Source organism: Artemia sp. Qi Xiang Cuo, chromosome 5 (assembly GCF_049724085.1).
Source record: "Artemia sp. Qi Xiang Cuo chromosome 5, ASM4972408v1, whole genome shotgun sequence".
NCBI lineage: Eukaryota > Metazoa > Arthropoda > Branchiopoda > Anostraca > Artemiidae > Artemia > Artemia sp. Qi Xiang Cuo.
Window position 1 is genome coordinate 62,220,832 of NC_142798.1, and position 22,412 is coordinate 62,243,243.

The 22,412-nt window shown below is 34.7% G+C and overlaps 1 protein-coding gene across 1 annotated transcript in view; it reads right to left on the minus strand.

Moving 5' to 3' along the window:
* Positions 1 to 22,412, minus strand: part of LOC148952353 (cadherin-AgCad1-like) — a 229,081-nt gene that overhangs the window by 42,313 nt on the left and 164,356 nt on the right. The window contains exons 21-25 of the mRNA XM_089089826.1: positions 19,396 to 19,528; positions 17,748 to 17,855; positions 12,721 to 12,917; positions 4,609 to 4,900; positions 1,488 to 1,597 (exon numbers count right to left, since the gene is read on the minus strand). Coding sequence (XP_088945952.1) covers positions 1,488 to 1,597; positions 4,609 to 4,900; positions 12,721 to 12,917; positions 17,748 to 17,855; positions 19,396 to 19,528 — 840 coding nt within the window. The remainder of the gene's footprint in view (positions 1 to 1,487; positions 1,598 to 4,608; positions 4,901 to 12,720; positions 12,918 to 17,747; positions 17,856 to 19,395; positions 19,529 to 22,412) is intronic.

Here is a 22,412-nt window from a genome sequence, read left to right on the forward strand (position 1 = left end):
TTATTTACCAACTTTGGTTAAAACCAAGCAATATTTATGGAGGATGCACGCATTGTGTTTTGTTTTTGGTTTCTATTAAAACAATAGTTTAGTAATTAACAGGCTCAAAAGCATTTAAATCAAAACGTTGAGTATATGGGAAGCTTTGTGAACAATTCAGGCAACAGGCCACGTTTTCTTGAGATGCTAATATTGCAATAATAGCCTCATAGTCATAAAAACCGAGCATTTGGACAAATTGTTATTTTGATTGACTGATTTTTAACAGAAAAAATCTCATCCAAAAAATGGGACGGAAAGAAGTTTTCTACAGTCGTCCACTGCACAGAAAAAAGGAAATACCAGGAGGTCTGGTATATTATTTTCATCTTTTCTGAGGAGGAATAGAAGTGTAAGACATTGGAAGAGGGATTTAATGGGCCAAATTCCCTGTAAATCACTTTGAAAGATAAATTGTCTTATATATTTCAGAGATAGCTGCTATTTTGACAATTTAACAGTCTCTTTTGACTTTTGACGAGGAAATTGCTAAATCAAAAATCAAAGCTTACTTATTTAAATAAAGACTGGGATGGAGTGTGTGATAGGGATATTGTGATGAAACTAGTTGTGATGTAAGGGAATTTAAAAGGCTGAAAAATTAATTGTTTTCTAAATATGGCCTTAATGATTAAGCTAATAGGATAAATAATTGATTGAATAAAATGGTATTCAACCATGAGTATTGCTATCATTATTTTGATTAATATGTATTAAGGAAGGAGCTGAGTGTTGAACATTAAGTTAGTGGTGGCAGGGTACATGATAATGTACTCATGCTTTTCTTAACTCCTTCTGAGAAAAAAGTAAATTTATTGTTTTTATTTTGTGGATTTATTTAATTGTCTCTACTTCATATTATGCCGTGTCATTTGGTGGGGATGGGGTTATGTTCAGTTTTTGTTAGCAAATGGAATTAAATAAAAAAAAGTTGTTTGTAAGGATTGATGACTTTTCTGTTTAGCTAAATTCTCCAAAATACGACGGCGTGAAAATTGTACCACCTCTTCCCTCATTTTTGGGGACTATGTTTCGAACTTTGCTCATGGCGGAGAAATAAGATGACAAGAAGTAAACTGTTTCACTTACTTTCTAAAAAGTATTCATTTTTGATAAATATTTGATGAGTTTTTCATTACTACGCCAAGGACTTTTCATTTCATTACTCAAGGCATTAGCCACCCACACTCTACCGCAAGTGTAATCCCTTTCTTGAGTTTGGGCATCCATTTGAGTTACAATTCACTGGGACAAGTTTTACTCTTTTCAAAGAGCCGTAAATTCTACAGGGAATAATATTTGAGAGAAATGAAACCGAATGAGTGAATAACACTAGGCCTAAATCTAACATTTACTCCAAAGCACTGAATATAACTTTAGTGATTATGAATGCCAAATAAAAGATGATCTAAAAGACTTGCTGATAAATTTAATATTGGAAAACTTACTTCATTTCTAAGGGGCTCTACCTCTTTAACATCGTTGTCAAAAATCATCAGATATTCATTCTCTGAGCCAACCATATATATCTTTGCATTAGTTGTGCCTACATGGCCAACTAAAAAAAGGGAATAATTTTAGGTCCTGTTTATTTTGTGTCTCTAAGAGCTAAGTTTTAAAAACTTAGATATTTGGAAAGTAGCCAACACAATTGCTGAAAGTTGAAAGGAGAGCTATGGGCGCAGCCTAGTGGGAAATGCAATAGAGTGGTAACCAGTGGTTCTTCCATCTCTTTTGAAGCTAAAAGAAATATAAATTATGAGCAACTATTTATCACCAGTATCACCTCATTTTTTCCTTTTTTCTTTCTTTCTATTTTATTAACCTATTTTGTTCTTGTATGGCCATGGGCTCCTCAGCCAAGCGTAAGTTACTAAAGTTATTCTAGGGATCTAGACCCTGTCTTTGTCGGAAGTAAATAGGGGAGCTTAAAACTTGTAAATGAGTTAATCGGTGACCCAGGGGCCAGGGCTCATAGTCAGCCTCTTCCTGTTTAAGAGCCAATGGAATATTTTATTTTTGTTGTTATGAGTCTTTTTGTCATTCACTTATTTTCAAAAAATCAAATTCAGTTGAAAAATGAAGTGTTTCGTCAAAATGGAGTCTAAAAGATAACTCACCAAAATCTGGAGCATATCCAAGCAAAATCACGACCCCCCCCCCTATTGCACAAAAAATTTTTTCATACTAGACCAAAGAGAATAAAAATACTATTTAATTTGCAGGTAATATACTTGTCTTTTGCTGCTGATTGAATCAGGTCCGCCATTAATAAATGTTATTGTTTGAGGTGCTTAAGAAATTTAAAACGTAGAATTTGTTTATGTGTCTGTCTCGTTCTTTCGTCTTTATTTAATCTGGTTGTTTTGTGATTTTGTCAGAAGCATATGATTAATTTGTTTTGCGTGTCTTTATGTTTTGTTTTCCTTTTAAATGACGATTTACTCCACTCGCTTTGTTTTAAAAGTCAAAGTAGCCAATCCAATATTTCCAAGCGCGAATATTAAATTTTATGTCTCGCATCTTCGAATAAAGTTTCACTATTATTTGGAGCCTAGTCATATAAGATTTTAGTAAACCAGTAGAGGCACAGAAGTAACAGTTTTATACAATACTAAATAACAATATTTTAAAAAAAGTAACGAGCTTAGTTGAAAAAAAAAACAAAAACAACAAAAACATATTTGATTGGACATCTGTCAAAAGTAGGATATAGGAACGTAGATTGAGTATCACAAAGAAAGAAAATGATCAAAAATGGGAATTTTAAAGGCCAAACAAAAATACTGAAGAAATACACAAAGCGAATATTTCGAGAGAACAACCACCTCTCTTCTTCACCGCGAACAACATAATATAAACAAGGAAATGCCAAATAAAAAACAAACGCGGAAATTTGACAAAACCAATTAAAAACCAATGAAAAAAACAGCCAAAAATTTTTAAAGATAATATTTTTTATTTGTGGGAGCATGGTGACGAATCTCTGGGGTTTTTCCTTCAGTTGCTCAACTCCTTGGATCCAAAACTTAAATTTGGAATCAGCTGTAGAGAGGCGTCTTCCTTTCTTAGATGACCTGGTTCCCTGAAATGATACATTTTTCGAGTTTGGGGTCTATAGAAGACCCACACATAGTGACCGTTACTTAAATTATTCCTCTAATCATTCTCCTGCTGTGAAAAGATGAGTGGTCACTTTTCTAGTTGACAAAGTATTGTAAGTTTGTTCACCATGTTTTCTGGATTCAGAGCTCAAACCCCTTAGAGATATTTTATTTGGGAAGGGTTATCCAATTAGTTTAATAAATTCTGTAATTGCAAAACGTATTAAAAATTATCAGATAGTGACACAGTAAACGTAAATCAAAGGGAAAATTCAGTTTATATTGGTCTCCCGCATGTTAAAGGGGTTTCAAACCGCATTTCCAAAATCTAAGAAAAAATAACATTTAAACTTACTATAGACCCAGAAAAACTATCAGTTCCCAAACTTATCAAGGTAAAGACGATAGGTGAAAACTCTGGTGTCTACAGAATTCCTTGCTGTTGTGGTCTTTGGTGCATCGGAAGAACCGATTAGCGACTTACGGATAGATTAACTCAGCACTCTACCTCAATTAAGGAGTCCCTTAAAAAGTGGAAAAAAACAGAGAATTTTAACTTTACCCTTGCAGAACACATATTTGATTACCCACACCATACTATTTTATAGTATAACCAAGACTAACCAAGGTAGCCAATCAGACCAAGCTAGTCTAATTTCATATGACAAAGGTATTGTCCAGCATTACAGAGAAGCTGTTGAGATTTATGAATGCCAACATTTAGGTCTTGCTTTGAACAGAGGTTCAGGTGATTTAAGAATAAATGAGTCGTATTTCGGTATTCTCAAAAGAGAAGCCGATACTTTAGTAGTCCCTGATATAAACCTTGAACCACCTTCCCAATCACAAAACCAAACACGTCAACAACCCCTTAGGTCTTAAAGGGTGTCTGCAAGAAATGCAATTGGTAAGATCAGAAATAAGTTGACCTAGTTATCCGATTTATTTAATTGTTGGTTCATTTGTTTATGTGAATGATTTTTTATTTTATTTCTCAGTTGTTCGTTAGTATCCGCCAATGGCAGTTCAGAATTTTTGGATTTTGTGCAAATCACAGATGTTGGCGAATGACCCACTTTATGGTTGTTAGGTATTTGATTTTAAGTATTGTAATTTCGTCTTTGATTGATTTTTATTTATCTTTTAATTTTTTGGCCGGTTTTTCCAGTGATTTTTAATTGGTTTTGTTGACTTTCCGCGTTTTTTTTTGTTTTTTTTTCTTCGGCATTTTCCTTGTTTATATTATTTTGTTCGCGCTGAAGAAGAGAAGCGGTTGTTATCTTGAAATATTCGCTTTGTTTGTTTCTTCAGTATTTTTGTTTGACCTTCAAAAACCCCATTTTTGATAGTTTTCTTTCCTTATGTTATGGCAGGCCAATGTGCTTCAAGAAATTAGAAAATATATTGTTTTTTTTAATTCTAGCGGTATTTTATATAGACAAGGATATATTTTTAGTGACTTTACCTAAATCCGTCGCAGAAACGCTGAAACTAAAATACCCAGTCATGGAAGCAGTTGGTGTAAACAAAACTTTCAAAACACCAGTATTTTGATTCAAATCAAAGGGATTTGCATAGTCAGAGATGGATGGATGTGATGCCTCCACTTCACTGATAATTGCGTAAGTTATTCGATCATTTAAATCTGGATCGTATGCTAACAATGTTGTAACTTCGTCACCATTTTTATAATCCGGTGTTAACCCAGCCGTTACCGATCCACGGAAGTCAGGTGTTTCATCGTTTACGTCGTCGACCTAGAAAATAAAAGCCTTGAAATAAAATATTTCCTATGTAATCGTTCTAAGCACATGGATTAGTTTCATTTTCATTATTAATGATTTATGTGTTTTGGTTAACGTAATACAATTATAATTTTTTTGAAGATGTCTACACGTGTTGCCAGAAGTAACCGTTGATCTTCCACAGACCCCTAAAGAAACATCTCCTATACTCTGAATGAGTCAGGACCTTGGAACATGCTGATATCCAATCTTTTCCATCTTCTTCCTTCATGCATTTACGTTCAAGACATGTTGTACATTCACCCTTACCTTATAGAGGGATGGTAATTCTTACATAGAAACACTACAAATCTAAACATATGATAATCATTCCTAAAGAAACACGAAATACTTTTCAACTGGAATTTAGTGAAGCGTCTTCAAGATCTATTAAACCCTTCCTTTAAGGATCTTTTTCTACACAATGCTTTTCTTCCATTTATTTACAAAGAAAATATAGAGTGTCCCCACCTTCACCGCTACATAGCTAAGTTCTATTATTCAAAATATTAAAAATCTTTGCATAATACATTGCTAGAAACAATTGACGCTCCAAATGTGTCTGCTCTTCAAAAATACTTTCTTCATCTTTTGTGCTATTAAATATTTTTATTTAAATATTTAATTTAATAGAATTATTAAAACCATTGCACGGTACAATCATCACTAGAAAAGCGACAATAAATTTCCAGGTAACTACTGATTGAACACCCTAGACTTTCTAAATGGGTCTGCTCTTAAAAAAAATAATCTACTCCTGTATTATGACTTCAAAATCTAGAAGTGGCAACATTATGAAAGTGCCAAAGCAAGAATGTTTGTTTATTCCAAAAATCTGGCAACCAAGGAGCAGCTCGAACTAACTAGAGAGTGGGTTGAAGCAATGGCGTAACTTAGGGGGTGCAGGGGTATGAACTGCCTCTGGTGGTTATTTTCGGGGGGTGGCATGGATAGCTAATAAGCAGCAAAGTATAATTACCTACGGTGCGAGTACTAAAACAATTGCCCGAAAGCAACCCCGCGTACCTCAGTACCTCTAGACACAAAAGTCTTTACTACTTAATTGCTCCAAGCCAAAGTACTTTATTCCGGCCAATAATTATGCTAGAGCGTGGTTCAGGCGACGAGTGACCGGGATGAATTGTGTAACTACGGTTTTTAGTTGCCAGGTTCGCATAGGTATACAAAGGGTCACTTTTTTTGTGTGGAGAGGATAGGTTTTGGCAGTACTTGTTCCGTAGGTGATTATACTTTGATAAGAAGAGAACAAAAAGGGTATAGGGTCACTTCAAAAATATATTACGACCGCGAAAGATCAAGCTATGAATTGTGCAGACATCAAAACAATTGCTAGAAACATTTAGGTAGAGCATGGCCTGGATTCAGATGTATAATTTTTTAGTAGCGTGAATATACTGCTGTGGAGTCCTCAAGCTCTTCTGGCCAAACTCTGTTGCAAAAAATCTCCACCAAAAATTAAAACCACCTGCTAATCCCAAAACAAATCTAAAGATGGAAAATGAATGAAGCAAAAGACCATAGAATCTTGAGGGCTTGAAGGTCGTTGGATATCTACCCATAAGACTCTCAGCAAAGATAATTGCAACTTAGTAAAGAGTGAACAACGGGCCATAGTAACCGGATTTTAAAATGGCGCTATGAAAAAAAATTCTAGTGAGAAAGAATTACAAATTGAAGTGAATTAAGAATGGTAAGATAGATAAGAGATAAGATATTTATTTTAAAAAATCGCTATCACAAGCCAATAACGGACCGAATTCGGACTTTGGAGTCGACAATATAAATGGTTACACTAAAAATGCAAAGAACAACAACAAAATAGAGAAACCCATAATGAACAATCATTTAAAAGTCAATAATTAAAACTGTAAAAAGTCAATTAAAAAATTAAAAAGATAAAAACTGGTCAAACTAAACTTAGAGCGAGACATAAATGCATTAAAAACTAGTCAAACTAAACTTAGAGCGAGACATAAATGCAATTAAATTAAAAGGGATACTAATAAAATGTCAATAATTCAACTACAGTAAATCAATAAAAGAGTTAAAAGCAATAAAAACTGGTCAAAAAAAAAAGGGGGGGGGCAAGAAATTGAGTGCAAGAACCTGGGCAGTACCATCAGCTAATAAAAAAAAGAGGGGGGGAGAAAGAAACTATTGAGACATTTTATTTATTTTTTCTGTAATGAAGGGGATAAAAGCTCTTTCGTATCTGGAAGTAACGCAGCGAATGGGGGACAAAGCAGGGACGGGCTCAGAAACAGCTCGAGGCGGCCGTAATCTGGATGGGGAGTGACATTTGGGGAAAATACTTGCCGTCCGAGGGTTTGTTATGGCATTTTTGCAAAACGGAGGCACAACGAAATCCTCCTTTGCTCCAGGGTTTTCAGACTAGCTTTTTTAGGAGCAGCGAGTATGGCACCTTGCCTTCTTTGAAAATTATTTGCAAGGCCCTTTTTTGAATTGATTCAATTTTTTCCAATTCTTCACGAGAGATACCAGGGTGCCAAACTGGACAAGCATATTCTAGATGCGGGCGGACAAAAGACATGTAAATTTGTAAGGAGTGGGAAGAGGGGATGCTGAATTTATTTAGGAGCTTAAGGAGGGCGATAGACACATTTGCTCTAGGGATGAGATCTATAACATGGATATCCCACTTTAAATTTGAAGAAATTGTGACGCCAAGTAATTTAAAGGAGGACGCAGAAATTTAAGGAGAGATAGGATTAAGAAAATGGGGTGAGGATTTGAGGAAACAAATTGGCATTATCATGGACTCAAAGGCTTACTGTCATGTCCAAGTCTGAGGCCTCATCTCCAATTTCATTTAGGATACTCATAGGGTCACTTATTAAATTTATGAATCAAGTTTAAACAACCCTTAGGTCATCAACAAATGTCCATCGGTCAGGAAATTCCTTTGCGAGGATGTTAATCATTACTGAAAAAAGGAGGGGACCTAGAAGAGTACATTGGGGTATGCCGTTGTGGACAGGGAGAGGATTTGAATAATGGTTTTGGTATTTAACAACTTGCATTCTATTTGTTAAGAAGGAGGCAACTAATTTCACCAGTAAGGGATCTATATTGAACTCGTTGACAAGTTTCTCAATTAAAATACTGTGGTTAACAAGGTCGAATGCCTTCGGATGGTCGATAGGAATTAAATTTAGCCAGGAATTAAGTTTTTCAAGGGTTTTCCCGATCTGATCAATAAAAGAAATGAGGTAATGGGAAGTAGAGGTGGATTTTAGGTTCCCAAATTGTTTCAAGACAGTAAGAGGTAGGATTTTTTCCTTTAGCCAATCTGCAAGTAATCCTTCATAAAGTTTCGAGAAAATAAGAGTAAGAGTTATGGGCCGAACGCCTTCAAAACCAGGCTTTCCGTTTTTCTTTTTCAATGGGGTTATGAAACCCTGTTTCCAAATTGTAGGAATTTGCCCAGACTCGGTAATTTTGTTAAACAGGAAAAACAAGGGTTTAGACAAGAAATCACCGAAGGCACTAATAAGAGGACAGCGGATATCCAAAGGACAAATATTTGTCTTTCTTAGTTTTTGAATTCTTCTTTCTATCTCAGACGGGGAAACAGTGGGTAAAGAAGGGGAAAGGGCTCCTGATGGTAATTGGTCAGACAGTGGTGGAAGGCTCTGGACAATGGAAGCGAGGAATTTATTGAGATTATTGACAGTAATATCAGGGGACTCGGGTAGATTGAAGCTAAGCTGTTCAAATCTCCTGCCACATAGCTTTTTCACCTCAGAATACCAGTTTTTTGGTTTATTAGTGAACAATACTTCGACCTCATTTTTGTAGTACGATTGTGCCAATTTGCGAATTTCTCTTTTAATTGATTTTCTTAGTTTATTGGCTTCATCTGGTTTACCATTTTTGAAAAGCTTCAATTTGGTTCTAATTAGTGTTTTTATAGTTTGGTTAATAAATAGTTTATCACTGGAGCACTTTTTAATTTTTTTTTCAGGGAAACAAGTTTGATATTTGTCAATCTGGTTTTTGTGGAACAAAGCCATTTTCTCATCAAGATTTTGGTAACTTGTATTTCAGTCTACCTACCACCTACACTTCCAATCCCATGCTTTAACCAACACACCAATTCACATAAATTCAATCACCTCTATTCCAACTAAAAATACCCCCACCTTCCCACATCCCTCACTCCACTCAAGTGTTGATACTCTTAATCCATGTCATATTGATCCTTCTAATCGCAACTTCAAGAGAAAAGAACGCACCAATAGCAGCCAAGGCTGAGGACGGAAAATACGCCACCGAAACCGCAGGTCTGCAGTCCGATAAACTGTGAGTCGTAAACCTAGAGATCACACCATCCCAGAACTTCATGGCCGTAATCCGACTATTTGTTTTGTTTCATTAATAGTGTAAATAACTGTTCCACTTTTTTTTAAGTGTCATGTTAAAAAAATCAATACGGTTGAATAGTGTTAATGTTGTCCCCATTATTTTCTAAAATAGCCCTTTCTAAGGTATGAAAGGGAAGCGGTTGTTCATTAGACTCAGAAAGTGATGGTACTTTTAGTGTCCATTCTGGTTGGCACTTGTTTTAGTTTCACCAATGGTGGAAGGGGCTACCAACTAATAACCCAAGATCCAAAGCCAATTTTAATTGGCCCAGAAAACTTGGGAAGATGTGGAGGGGGGGGGGGTGTCCAGTAGAAAAACTGTAAACAGGCAGACTATCTCCAACTAGCCTGGAAAAACAGGACTATACACTTATAGCTTCTAAGCCTAGAGTTGTATCTAATAAAAGGGAATCCCATCTAAAAGCCTTCACGTCAAAGTAAACATACTAAATAATCAGCTCAGGACACTCTGGGCATCCATAAGCTGAATTTTAGGGGGGTGGCTTACCTGGTCTAATATGGACTTCCAATGCTGTATAATAGATATCTCAAAACAAAGATATAAAATATAAGGCAGCATCATTCAGCCAGGGGGCTGCCCCATGTTCCCCTTATTGGCACCCATGCAGGAGACCAAGCTATTATTAATCTCTTACCTCACTTATTTGTCAGCAGTTACTCGCCATCAGACTATGCTTTCAGGGACTCGTGGGCTGTAAGCCACGCTGACTGCATCAGCAAAGCAAGGGCAAGACATATCAGAGGAGAGTAAACTCCATGCAAGCATAGAGAATATCTTAACAGGCTACATTTGCATTTGAAATTTATCATTAATTTTACCTAATGTATTTACCAGTAATGTCAGCTAGCCACTTAAAGGTGATATAAATTTCTGATACGCAAATGCTATGTTTTTGGAAACAAAAGAGCGCAAAAAAATTGTGGTTATGACTATTGGACATTGAGACTAATAACAGTGCTGCATATTTGAGTACATATGACATAAAGCGATGCACATGTAGCTGATACGCAAATTCTGCAATGATCGAAGCACTTAGAATACCTTTTTTCCCAAAATGCACTACACCTCCTTTTTTCACCAATAGAAATAGTTAGGCCTATATAAAGAAATATTTGGAATCAAACTTTTTTTTTCTGTATATTTGAGTTATAAACAGCTTCGTATAAACAACTGCTTGTCATTCAAAATAAAAATCCGAATCGTATTTTTGGTTTTTTTTTTCTCTCCTGTAAATGTATGTCGTGTAATATTGCAACCTGACACCTTTTGAATTGCTACAGCTCAAATATGATCCCAAGTATCCCATTGACACAGTCTATGTCAGATTACTGTGAATTAAATAGATCATGATAGCATATATTATTGTTATATGGAGTTGGGTAGAGACGATAGTTGCAGCGAGAGAATAAAAAACTCGAAATAACTGAATGCATTCTATGCATCTTCAGTTTTAGACAGATAAGATTGCTTCTGGGGAATGAAAAAAGATAAGTTCAGCTATCTTTACCTTGGATAACAATCCAAAAATAATAGGTATATGCTATTTTTGCACGGTTCTTAGCAGGGATGGTAGAAGATGTGAAAATATTTTTTTAAAACTAGCTTACCAGTCATGCGCTGCTACGATATTAAAAGAAGGAAGATTCAAGGAAAATTTTCCCCCGGAAAATTCCCCTGCAGAGAATTTCTCGTAAAGACGAGAGAAACGAGGATAATAACAGCCAGTAAAAAATAACGCAGATTACAATGCAAATATTTCGGTCAAGACCTACGATTGACCGTCCTCAGTGCAGATATAAAAACTAAACCCTAAAAAAACGAAAATAAAATAGGAAGGCCCTCTCAAAGCAAAGGGGAGAGGGTCTCCTTCACTTTTGCTTTGAGAGGGTCTCCCTATTTTAGTTTTAGTGTTTGTTTTAAGGTTTGGTTTTTATATTATCCTTTTATTCTTATCGCTATTTAGTACTTTTATTCAGCACTCTTTTGTTTAGTACTTTTAAACTTGAAAAGTATTAAAAGGGCCATGAAAGGGGGGGGGGGAGGATCTGATAACTAAAACCTTCGCAAGAGTGTACTCAACTTCTTAAAGTTTATTGAGGATCGAGTGATTAGTGTAGTAATGCATACAGGACACCTGACACTCATAAAATTGGATTTTGTATATATAAATGCTACAGAATATATTCAAAGTGGGGAATAAAAACGTATTACATTTAAAAATACAAAATAAACTTTTTCCATAAACTTATTACTTTAAAATAAAGTATTATCAAACAAGCACCGTTTGTCAAAATATGTGACACAGATATATGGACAGATTAATTCAATAAAAAACATAATAATGGATTTAAACAATTAAAGACAAACATACCATCTTATCAACCCAGCAAAGAATCTATAGCCAGGAAACCAGAGAGGAAAAAAGAAAAAAATGCAGAACCACAAAAACGAGGGTGGCCAACAATTACCCACACCTCTTTAGCAGCCGAGAACTAAGCCAGAGCGAAGTGTCATACGTAATAAACAATACCAGCAAGGAATTTTAACTTACTTCAGAAACAGGGGGGGGTGGCTAGAAAAATAAATAAGAAAAAAAGATAAGAAATTACTAAGAAATCAATTTTTATTTATACAAATTTTCTGTAGGTACCCGCTTATATTAGATCTGAGTTGGGTCACACTAAAAAGCTAGAAGTTAGTCTTTAGTCCAATATCCTTCTTTCTTCCAGACTGATCATCTTAGATATACTACAAATACCGTTACCAGATATGGGTATCCACTTTATGTCGGAACTTCAAACATTCACTCCACATCAGAGGATCTGCATTAGGCTAATTAAGCAGGCTGTCGTACACCAATAGAATAATTGCTACTTTTAAAGAAAAAGTTTGACATAACACTTGTGACTGTCTTCTACAAGTACATCTACACACTTCCGTCTATGGAGCTTTCTCTTCTTAGGCTACCGTTTGAAAAGTGGAAAATTCAAAGTTGTACGTTATATTTCGCTGTGATTGCTTGACTTGGTAATACATGGGAAATATTAATCCAGAGCAACTCTGTTTGGCTCTCTATATCCATCTATAACCATCTACCTGGGGACAGCTCCTTTAAAGCCAATTGTTGATTCTTCCAACTGTAGGATCAATAAATTCACAGAAGTTTGAGATAAAAAGAAAAAAATGACTTTCTGTATACTGGTGACTCAGCCGGGTACATCAGAATACATTATAGTAAAAAAGGTAGCATTTTAGCACTAATGGGATGGAGGAGGGACGTGCTTAGCTGTGTTGGCCTCAGGTGGCTTGGTGCTGCAGTGAGTTGTTAGTAGTTGTATTTTAGCAATAAATTAATTGATACTTACAATTATATTTATTCTTACGATGTCAAGTCTATCTTCCTCATCTGTAACTGGACCTGGATCAATATCACAGCCAGTATCAACAGCAAGAACAAGAACGTACAAGCCTTGATGTTCAGGACTTTCACGATCAAGTGCTTGGGTGTTGTAAATAGTTGGTTGGGTTTTATCTCGTATTTCAAAAAGGGTGTCAGCACCACCTAGAATAAATATATTCGTTGTATTTTTACTTTTGTTTTCTGCTGAAAAATCTTCGACCTGTGCAGAACTTACTAATTTCTAAAGCATTTGATTAATTCCGGTTCAGGTCCCAGTAAACTGTTATGACGAGATTTTAGAGAAAATTTAGTATGAATAGTCAGGACACAAAGTCAATAACTTTTTTTTTCCCAAACTGTGATGAGACATTATATAGAGAGGGTAAATCTATCACTTTAAATAGTTTCAACTGATAAATAATCGTTATTTCATTGTCTTTGCTAGTGAGCAAAAAAAAATTCCAAATTTCGTTGCTAAATTAAATCTATGGAAACCATCATACACAATTTTTGCCATAAACCTTATATATAAACCTTATATAATTATCACTGTTATTGTAGATTATGTTTCATTTATTATTTTGTTCATATTTCTCTAATTGTAATAATTACTCATTCCTACTCTTACTATTGTTAGTGGTTTTATTATTATTAGCGTCGTTGTCTTGTCAGGTCAAATGTATTTTTCAGGGTTCTCTAGGTCAAGGTAAAAAGGGTTTCCAAGAATAGAGACAAATTGATGGTAAAAAAAAATTACCGAACATAGTAAGAAAACTCCAGAAGAAAAACATTGCTCAGCCAGCTGATATCTGACAGATATGGCTAAATAAACATGCAGGAATTTACATGAAATTACAGAACATTCTGGGGAAAGTTCTGCAATTTCACCCACCCTACCATTCAGTTTCCTGGACCTGACTCACAAAAATGGGAGATATTTCTTCCATAAGAAACTAAAGTTTAAAATCAAAAGTTTATGCTAGTCACTGTAGTGTGGTTTTTCAGACTTAAATCTAAACACGAGTAGACTAATACTAAACAAAGAAACATAATATTTGGTACTAGTATATCTTTAAGTGGATAACATTCATTCCAATGGCCATTGCAACGCTATAATCTAGGACGGAACTCAAATTATCAAGAAATTTTCCCCAAAATATTGCAAACAATAAAACATAGACAATTCACCATGAAACATTAACTATACTCCAAGCATCAAAATAGCCAAAAGCTTGGAGAGGACTTATGACTTATTTTGTATAAATTTTCTAATTTTTTTTTTGTTCAGAATTTTTCGTGTTGCAGACAAACACGAAAAATCTTCACAAAAGAACTAGATTAAAGAATGATTAAAAAAGAACTTGACCACACTGGTGGCTCAAATCTGACTTCAACTATGTGAATAATGTGCTGCCATCTTTATACGATTTTGATATGCTATGGATACTCTGACTCTTACTCATTATTTTCTCTTGCGTCAGTTTATGAGGTGGGTACATTTTTTGCTAATCACAGGGCTTTAGACAGGGTTTTCTGCAACAATGCGGGGCAGTAACACAGGCTTATTGTAGAAAAGCATAAAGACCACAAAATTGGGCCACATGATCTACTTTCAGGCTCCTATTTGATTAAAGAAACGGCAACTATTGGTCACCAGGACTATTTACTGGAGACTGCAAACCCTTTTTATCAGGGGCGAATCTACAACATTTTCATTGGGGGGCAAGAGGGGTCTACTTTCGGATATTCAAGGAGTATGGGCTATATAATAATTTTTGTCATTATTTATTAATTGGCTATATAATAATTTTTGTCTTTAATTGTCATTAATAAACTAGCGAGAATTACCACAAGAGCAAATATTATGATTGGAAAAAGTGCTGAATGGGTAATTAAATAGAAGTAGACTTATGTTGTTATTGCAGCTTGTCTAAAAAAAGAATCCTGCACCGAGAATAAAATTCACTGGTTGCCAGAATCTGTCTTATTAAGAATTAAATAAAAAAAACGAGTTTTTTTTCAACTGAAAGTAAGGAGCAACATTAAAGCTTAAACCGAAACAGAAATTATTGTGTATATAAAGGGGTTGCCCCCTCCTCAACACCTCGCTCTTTACATTAAAGTTTTTAGTACTTTTAAAAAGCGTCTTATTGTTCTAATTAATTAAAAAAAACTTTTTCCACAAAATAGGTTTTTCAAAGAAAAGTAAAGAACTCCATTAAACAAAAAATGAGCAAAAATAAAATCAAATAATCTACCAAGCGTGAAACTACCTTTCTACAAATCAGTATCGATAAATAAATGAAACCCAAAACGAGCAGAAATTAACATAAGTTGGGCGCAAAACCCCTATGCCTTCCTTAGGTCAGAACAAAATTTGCACTTTACGGAAAAAAATATAAATATTTTTACCTTTATAACTTTAATAAATCAAATAATATTAACATTTTGATTATTAATTATCAGTATATGTATATTAAACTGACAATGCAGATTCATTTGTATTTTTCCAGTAAAGTGCAAATTTTGTTCTGGCCTAAAGAAGGCATAGTGGTTTTGCGCCCAACTTATGTTAATTTTTGCTCGTTTTGAATTTGACTCGGTTATTTATTGTGATTTCTGTTCGTTTTGGGTCAGCACAATGACCCTTTTTAATAGTCGAAAGTGATTGGAGGGCAACTAGCCCCCCCCCCCCCACGCCCATCATTCCCCCAATCACATCCAATCAAAATTTTGAGACAGCCATTTTGTTTAGCGAAGTTGACTTCCAGATAGAAAATATGTTTTTGAGGAGGACACTCCCCCACAACCCTCAGGGCAAGGGTTTTAAGTTATGCTCTGGGGGCATGGAAGGCGTTGTCGTAGAAACTTCAAAACAGGCTCATTCGATTGGAAATTCGAAGGGCTAGTGCCCTTTTTAATAGTCGAAAGTGATTGGAGGGCAACTAGGCCCCCCCCCACCCCTTCGTCCCCCAAACCCATCCTAACAAACGTTGGATACAGTCATTTTGTTGAGCTTAGTTGATTTCCATCTAGAAAATATTTTTTGAGGAGGACACTCCCCAACAACCCTCGGGGCAAGGGTTTTAAGTTATGCCCTGAGGGCATATAAGAACGATGTCGGTACAATGTACTATTTATTATTTTTTTCCTTTAGAGCTGGGCACTTCATATGGAAGTGGTCGTCGTAGAAACTTCAAAAGGGGCTCATTCGATTGGAAATTGAGAGTTCTAGTGCCTTTTTTAATAGTCGAAAGTGATTGGAGGTCAACGACGACCCCTTCCATATGAAGTGCCCTGCTTTAAAGTAAAAAAATAATATTTGGTACATTGTGCCAACATTGTTCTTATATGCCATTTGTTTCGACACACACATTGAGACGACATTTGAACTGTGTCTGTATTTTATTGTGCCAACATTGTGCCAACATTTGTTTCTTTGTTTCATGACGATCAGAACTTAAATAAGAAAACTAGTTTTTTCAAATGAAAGTAAGGAGCAACATTAAAACTTAAAACAAACAGAAATTATTACGTATATGAGGGGGTTCGCCCCCTAGTCAATACCTCGCCCTTTTCGCTAAAGTTATCTTTAGTACTTTCAAAAGAGCTATCTATTCTAATTAATTGGCCTTTGTGATTCAGAGGTCTGGGATTCGAACAAAATTCGAACTTTAGCGTAAAGAGCAAGGTATCGACTAGGGGGCAAACTCCCTAATATACGTAATAAAACATACGAATATAGAATTTCGTTCGTAAGTTAATTCGTAAGTTACTTCAAATCAAAAATTCGAGGAAGCCATTTACCCAAAAATGTGAAATTAGTACATATATTTCGATTTAGCTGCTCACGCGTGATGAGTCAATATCAAAACCTGCATCAGTATAGAAACATTCAGAAATTAAAAAAAAAACAACTTTTTTTTAACTGAAAGTAAGGAGTGACCCTAAAATTTTAAACGAACATATATTATTCCGTATATGAAAGGGGCTGTCCCCCCCCTCAAAAAGTTTGAATCTGTCATACAACTTTATTTTTTAAACAATAAAAACTTTAGTGTAAAGAGCGAGGTATTGAGGAGGGGACAGCCCCTTTCATATACGGAATAATTACTGTTCGTTTTAATGTCGCTCCTTACTTTCAGTTAAAAAAAAACTTGTTTTTTTATTTAATCAACATAAAAAGCCAATTCTTTTGATATATCTATTGGTATCAAGATTCCACTTTTTAGAGTTTCGGTTACTATTGAGCCGGGTCACTCCTTAATTACAGTTCGTTACAACGAACTGTTTGATATCTGCTTTGGTGTTGTAAAACTAGCGCTAGTCTTAAAATCTCATAAACTGCAAATTTATGAGACTAGAACTTTAATAAAATGATTATTCGAGGCCAAAGCCGTCTATTTAATGCTTACTATTATGGTCAAAGAAAATGCATCAAAAGCTTTATAAATTACACAAAAATCTGTTTTAAAAAATACAAATTCTTTGAATTTGATTCATCTTTTATAGTTCTTGTGTGACCCGTCCACAACAGGGTCGTTATGTCGATTAAATGTGAATCAGGTAGGTTCTAGAAATACGAGGGTCTTTTCCGGTTCAACCAGGACATTTTATAGCTATTTTATTGTTTCTAAAAATATCCTGGAGGGTTAAAGCTTGAATTTGCTAAGAATATTGAAGTTGCTTTGCCTGGCAACTTCCGAAATGATTATCAGTTCTGACTGCAAAATATTGTCATTATATCACGAGGCTTTGAACAAGGAGAAAATAATGAAAGGCTTGGAAAAGAAGAAAAGATGAAATTAGCAGCTCTCTCTCCCAAGATAAAAAGACAAAACAGCACAGAAAGTCACGCCTGTGGGCTACTTTACTATAAAAAGGTCTTTTCCATAGTCAAATCCTCGCCTTCCCTCAAAATCAAAATCCTCGTTGTTGCTCTATAGTTGTAGCATCGGTGAAATCTATTTGATTTTGAAAAAAGGAACTTACCAACTATAAAATAACAAATTTGTTGATAAAATTCATCTCCAGGATCCAAACCATTATTGTCGATATCATCAGCAGCTTTGAATGTTTGTGTTAAATTCTCTTGATTTTCTGAAAAAAAAAATGCACTTCATGACCAAAACAACTCTGTGGTTTACAGGGCTGAGAAAAAAAGACAACACTGTGTGTAATTATTCTGGAAAACTTTTTCAGAGACTACTGTAATACCAAAGCACGAATGTAAGAACTGGTTGCAATTTCGAATTATAAAAAGAAAAAAAGTGTTAGATGTGTACATAAGCTAAAGAATCGAGGATGCACGAAGAGGGTTCCACAAGCGTCAACAGTTTAGAGGTGAAAATCTTTTCTTCCACAAAAAATTCTCAACTCAGTGGAAATCATTGCATAACTGTAATTTCTACAAGGCTTAAAATAGCCATATTTCTACTCTATGAACCTATAAGGATTGAGTGTGACTATCTAGCCCCATTTGCTGAATTAGTATGATTCAAAAGAGGTGTATCATGTTATATACAGATAATTTTGGGGTTGGTTTCCTAGGGCTCAGTTTGGGGCTCTGAAAAAGCGTGGATAAATTATCAATGAAGACATGATTTTAAGATCAATGCTGAATTATTTTGACATTTTTACAAAGAAACAAAGAGAGAAATCTCATTGAAGAAAACAGATCAAACAAGACTTCGGATTGCCAATCTACATAGGCTATAATTCTGGTTTTCTTAAGGGGTAATATATGCATTACTTTATTGAATATATTTGTGAAGCACGGACAGCTAAAGGGACTATTCTTATAATTTGGCACCCTTGCCCTTGGGCGGTGAAAACACATGTCAACGCTGGCTGCAAATCTATAAAGCAATCAAATATTTTATTGAATATCCAGCCCTAAAGTTTTAAATCTTAAGAACGAAAGGGTGTAAAAAAGATGGTTAGGTCACCTCGACCTGTTATTTACTGCAATAGGGTACTCAATCTCAGGATTTTGGAATTTGGGCAAAATAAATCGCATTGGAACTTATATTTAGGATTATCATTATGTTGTAAAACTCATAATCTGCTTAATCTACTTGAACCAAAAAAAAATTTCGTCCTTACTTTCTAGACCAGAAGAATTTAAAAGTAGCTGCGTAAAAGAAGCTGCGTAAATATCTACCAGCCCTGCCAGAATAAACCAAAATAAAGAAAACTTAATTCTCTAGTTTTGTTGCAGGTCTTCTTACTTTATAAGAACCATTTTCCTGAAGTAATCATTCTCGAGTTTTTATTAATTAATGCTTATTCCTTTTACTTACCAAGAAAATTTGCAGTTTCCGTTTTGCTTGGGAAAAATGGTAGACGATTAGTTTCTCCGAGTACTACAATTTCAATTTCAACGGTGGAAATCTATAAAGCTATAAATCTATAATCTATATATAGATTATACATAAACTATATATATATATATATATATATATATATATATATATATATATATATATATATATATATATATATATATATATATATATATATATATATATATATATATATATATATATATATATATATATATATATAGAAATATATAGATTATATATAAAAATATATAAAATATATAGATTAGATATAAATATATATTCCTTTTACTTACCAAGAAAATTTGCAGATTCTGTTTTGCTCGGGAAAAATGGTGGATGATTAGTTTCTCCGAGCACTACAATTTCAATTTCAACGGTGGAAGATAATATGACTGGTACTCCATTATCTCGAGCCTGAATTATTAGCTAAAATACAAGAAATTATTTTATTTCTTAGTCAGGGGTGTAGCTCCAGAATTTTTATTGGGGAGGGGGGACCAAGAGGGGGTCCATATATGGATAGTCAATGGGCATGGGTTATCCTTCAGGGGAAAGCAATGGTGGTTCTGGCCACTTCAATTTTCTTATACTTACAGTAAGTATTAAGCGTTATTATATAAGTATTACAGTAAGTAAGAAACATACTAACAACTACGACCTCTACTTTATTTTAATAAAGATAAAATTTGAAAAACTACAGAATGTTTATAAATTTTAGGTTGTTTATTTCAAACTTGCACCTCTATGAACCTATAAGGATTGAGTGTGACTATCTAGCCCCATTTGCTGAATTAGTATGATTCAAAAGAGGTGTATCATGTTATATACAGATAATTTTGGGGTTGGTTTCCTAGGGCTCAGTTTGGGGCTCTGAAAAAGCGTGGATAAATTATCAATGAAGACATGATTTTAAGATCAATGCTGAATTATTTTGACATTTTTACAAAGAGAGAAAACTCATTGAAGAAAACAGATCAAACAAGACTTCGGCCAGTAGCGAAAAGACAAAAAAAAAAAAAAAAAAACAAAAAAAAAAAACGCGGATATTTCACCTGCATAAAAACGAGGCGTATTCAGCGTAAAGTTTTTTTTTTATTTTGTCTTTTTTTGGATTTGTTTTGTTTATTTTATGTTGTTTTTTAATTGTTTTATTTATTTGTTAATTTTTTTTATGCGTTTTTAGTTACTTTAGTTTTTAATATTTGTTTCTTTTCGCTGAAGACGCTTCGTTTTTATACAGGCGAAATATCCACGTCGTTTTTTTGTCTTTTCGCTACTGGCCGAAGTCTTGTTTTGTCTGTTTTCTTCATTGAGGTTTCTCTCTTTGTTTCTTTGCCATGGCTGGCCAGTTCGGCTTGAGATGTTTCATTCGATATTTTTACGAAATATACCAATTAAGAGTGATGGTATTCAATTATCAGGGACTGTTACCTTGGTAATTTCAATTCAAAAGAGGTTTAATGTGTCTCAATTGTAGAGATTAGGGGGTGGGAGGAGGATTTCTAGTAAATATACATATGAAGACCGAATATGGGTGTCATACAGCACTTTCTAAGACGTCCTTGAACAATCCTGATTTGAAACAGGTATAAATGACATAATCTAAACAATAGACAATTGTATAGTCTATTTATCACTGTGCATAGACAGTGTAGAGGGATTAAATATGACACTATGACTACTTGGAGCCCTCTAGCCATACAGATTGCCAATATACATAGGCTATAATTTTGGTTTTCTTGTATAGTCTATTTATCACTGTGTATAGACAGTGTAAAGGGATTAAATCTGACACTATGACTACTTGGAGCCTTCTAGCCATGCAGATTGCCAATCTACATAGGCAATAATTATGGTTTTCTTGTATAGTTTATTTATCACTCTGTACAGAATGTGTAAAGGGATTAAATCTGACACTATGACTACTTGGAGCCCTCTAGCAATGCAGATTGCCAATCTACATAGGCTATAATTCTGGTTTTCTTGTATAGTCTATTTATCACTGTGTATAGACAGTGTAGAGGGATTAAATCTGACACCATGACTACTCGGAACCCTCTAGCTATGCAGATTGCCAATCTACATAGGCTATAATTCTGGTTTTCTTGTATAGTTTATTTGTCACTGTGTATAGACAGTGTAAAGGGATTAAATCTGACACTATGACTACTTGGAGCCCTCTAGCTATATAGATTGCCAATCTACATAGGCTATAATTCTGGTTTTCTTGTATAGTCTATTTGTCACTGTGTATAGACAATGTAAAGGGATTAAATCTGACACTTTGACTACTTGGAAAACACTATGACACTATGAAAATTTGCAGATTCCGTTTTGCTCGGGAAAAATGGTGGATGATTAGTTTCTCCGAGCACTACAATTTCAATTTCAACGGTGGAAGATAATATGACTGGTACTCCATTATCTCGAGCCTGAATTATTAGCTAAAATACAAGAAATTATTTTATTTCTGAGTCAGGGGCGTAGCTCCAGAATTTTTATTGGGGGGGGGGGACCAAGAGGGGGTCCATATATGGATAGTCAATGGGCATGGGTTATCCTTCAGGGGAAAGCAGTAGTGGTCCTGGCCTCTTTAATTTGCTTATACTTACAGTAAGTGTCACGTGTTATCATATAAGTATTACAGTAACTAAGAAACTTACTAACAACTACGACTTCTACTTTGTTTTAATAGAAATAAAATTTTAAAAACTATAAAGTGATTATAAATTTTAGGTTGTTTATTTCAAACTTGCACCCCTGAAATTTATTAACCCGGGGCAAGTGCCTCCTCAACCCCTCTTCTCTAAAACCACATGTAAGAAAAAGGGTGCTAGAAAACTTGTGAAAAACACAAGCTTTAAAATGTTTTAAAGATGTCTGAAAATTCTGATGATTTTGTTCTGAATTTCCTCCTATTAGTCTAAAGGGGAAAATTAAGTCTTAATTGGATCACGTTTGTTAATTAATTTGGTCAAAGTTGAGCTGCTCTCACTGTTAAATTTGTCTTCACTTTCATTTATTGTGTTACTATAAGATGACGTAAATGAGAATCAAATCCCTTTTCAATACCTTTTTCTTCTTGTCCTACTTAACTTTATAAATTTAGCTCTGAGTCAAAGAAAGAAAGGAAGGAGGTGTGCCTTTTATTGGTTTTATTAGCCTGTTAGAACAAATTAAAACTGATGCAAATTATATTTCTAATAGCATTATAAAACACATCAGAGTAGAGAGATTGACAAAGCTGGTTTTTATGGAACTGCTTAAGGAACCGGAAGTTCGGGCCATCTTACATTGCTGAGCCTAAGAA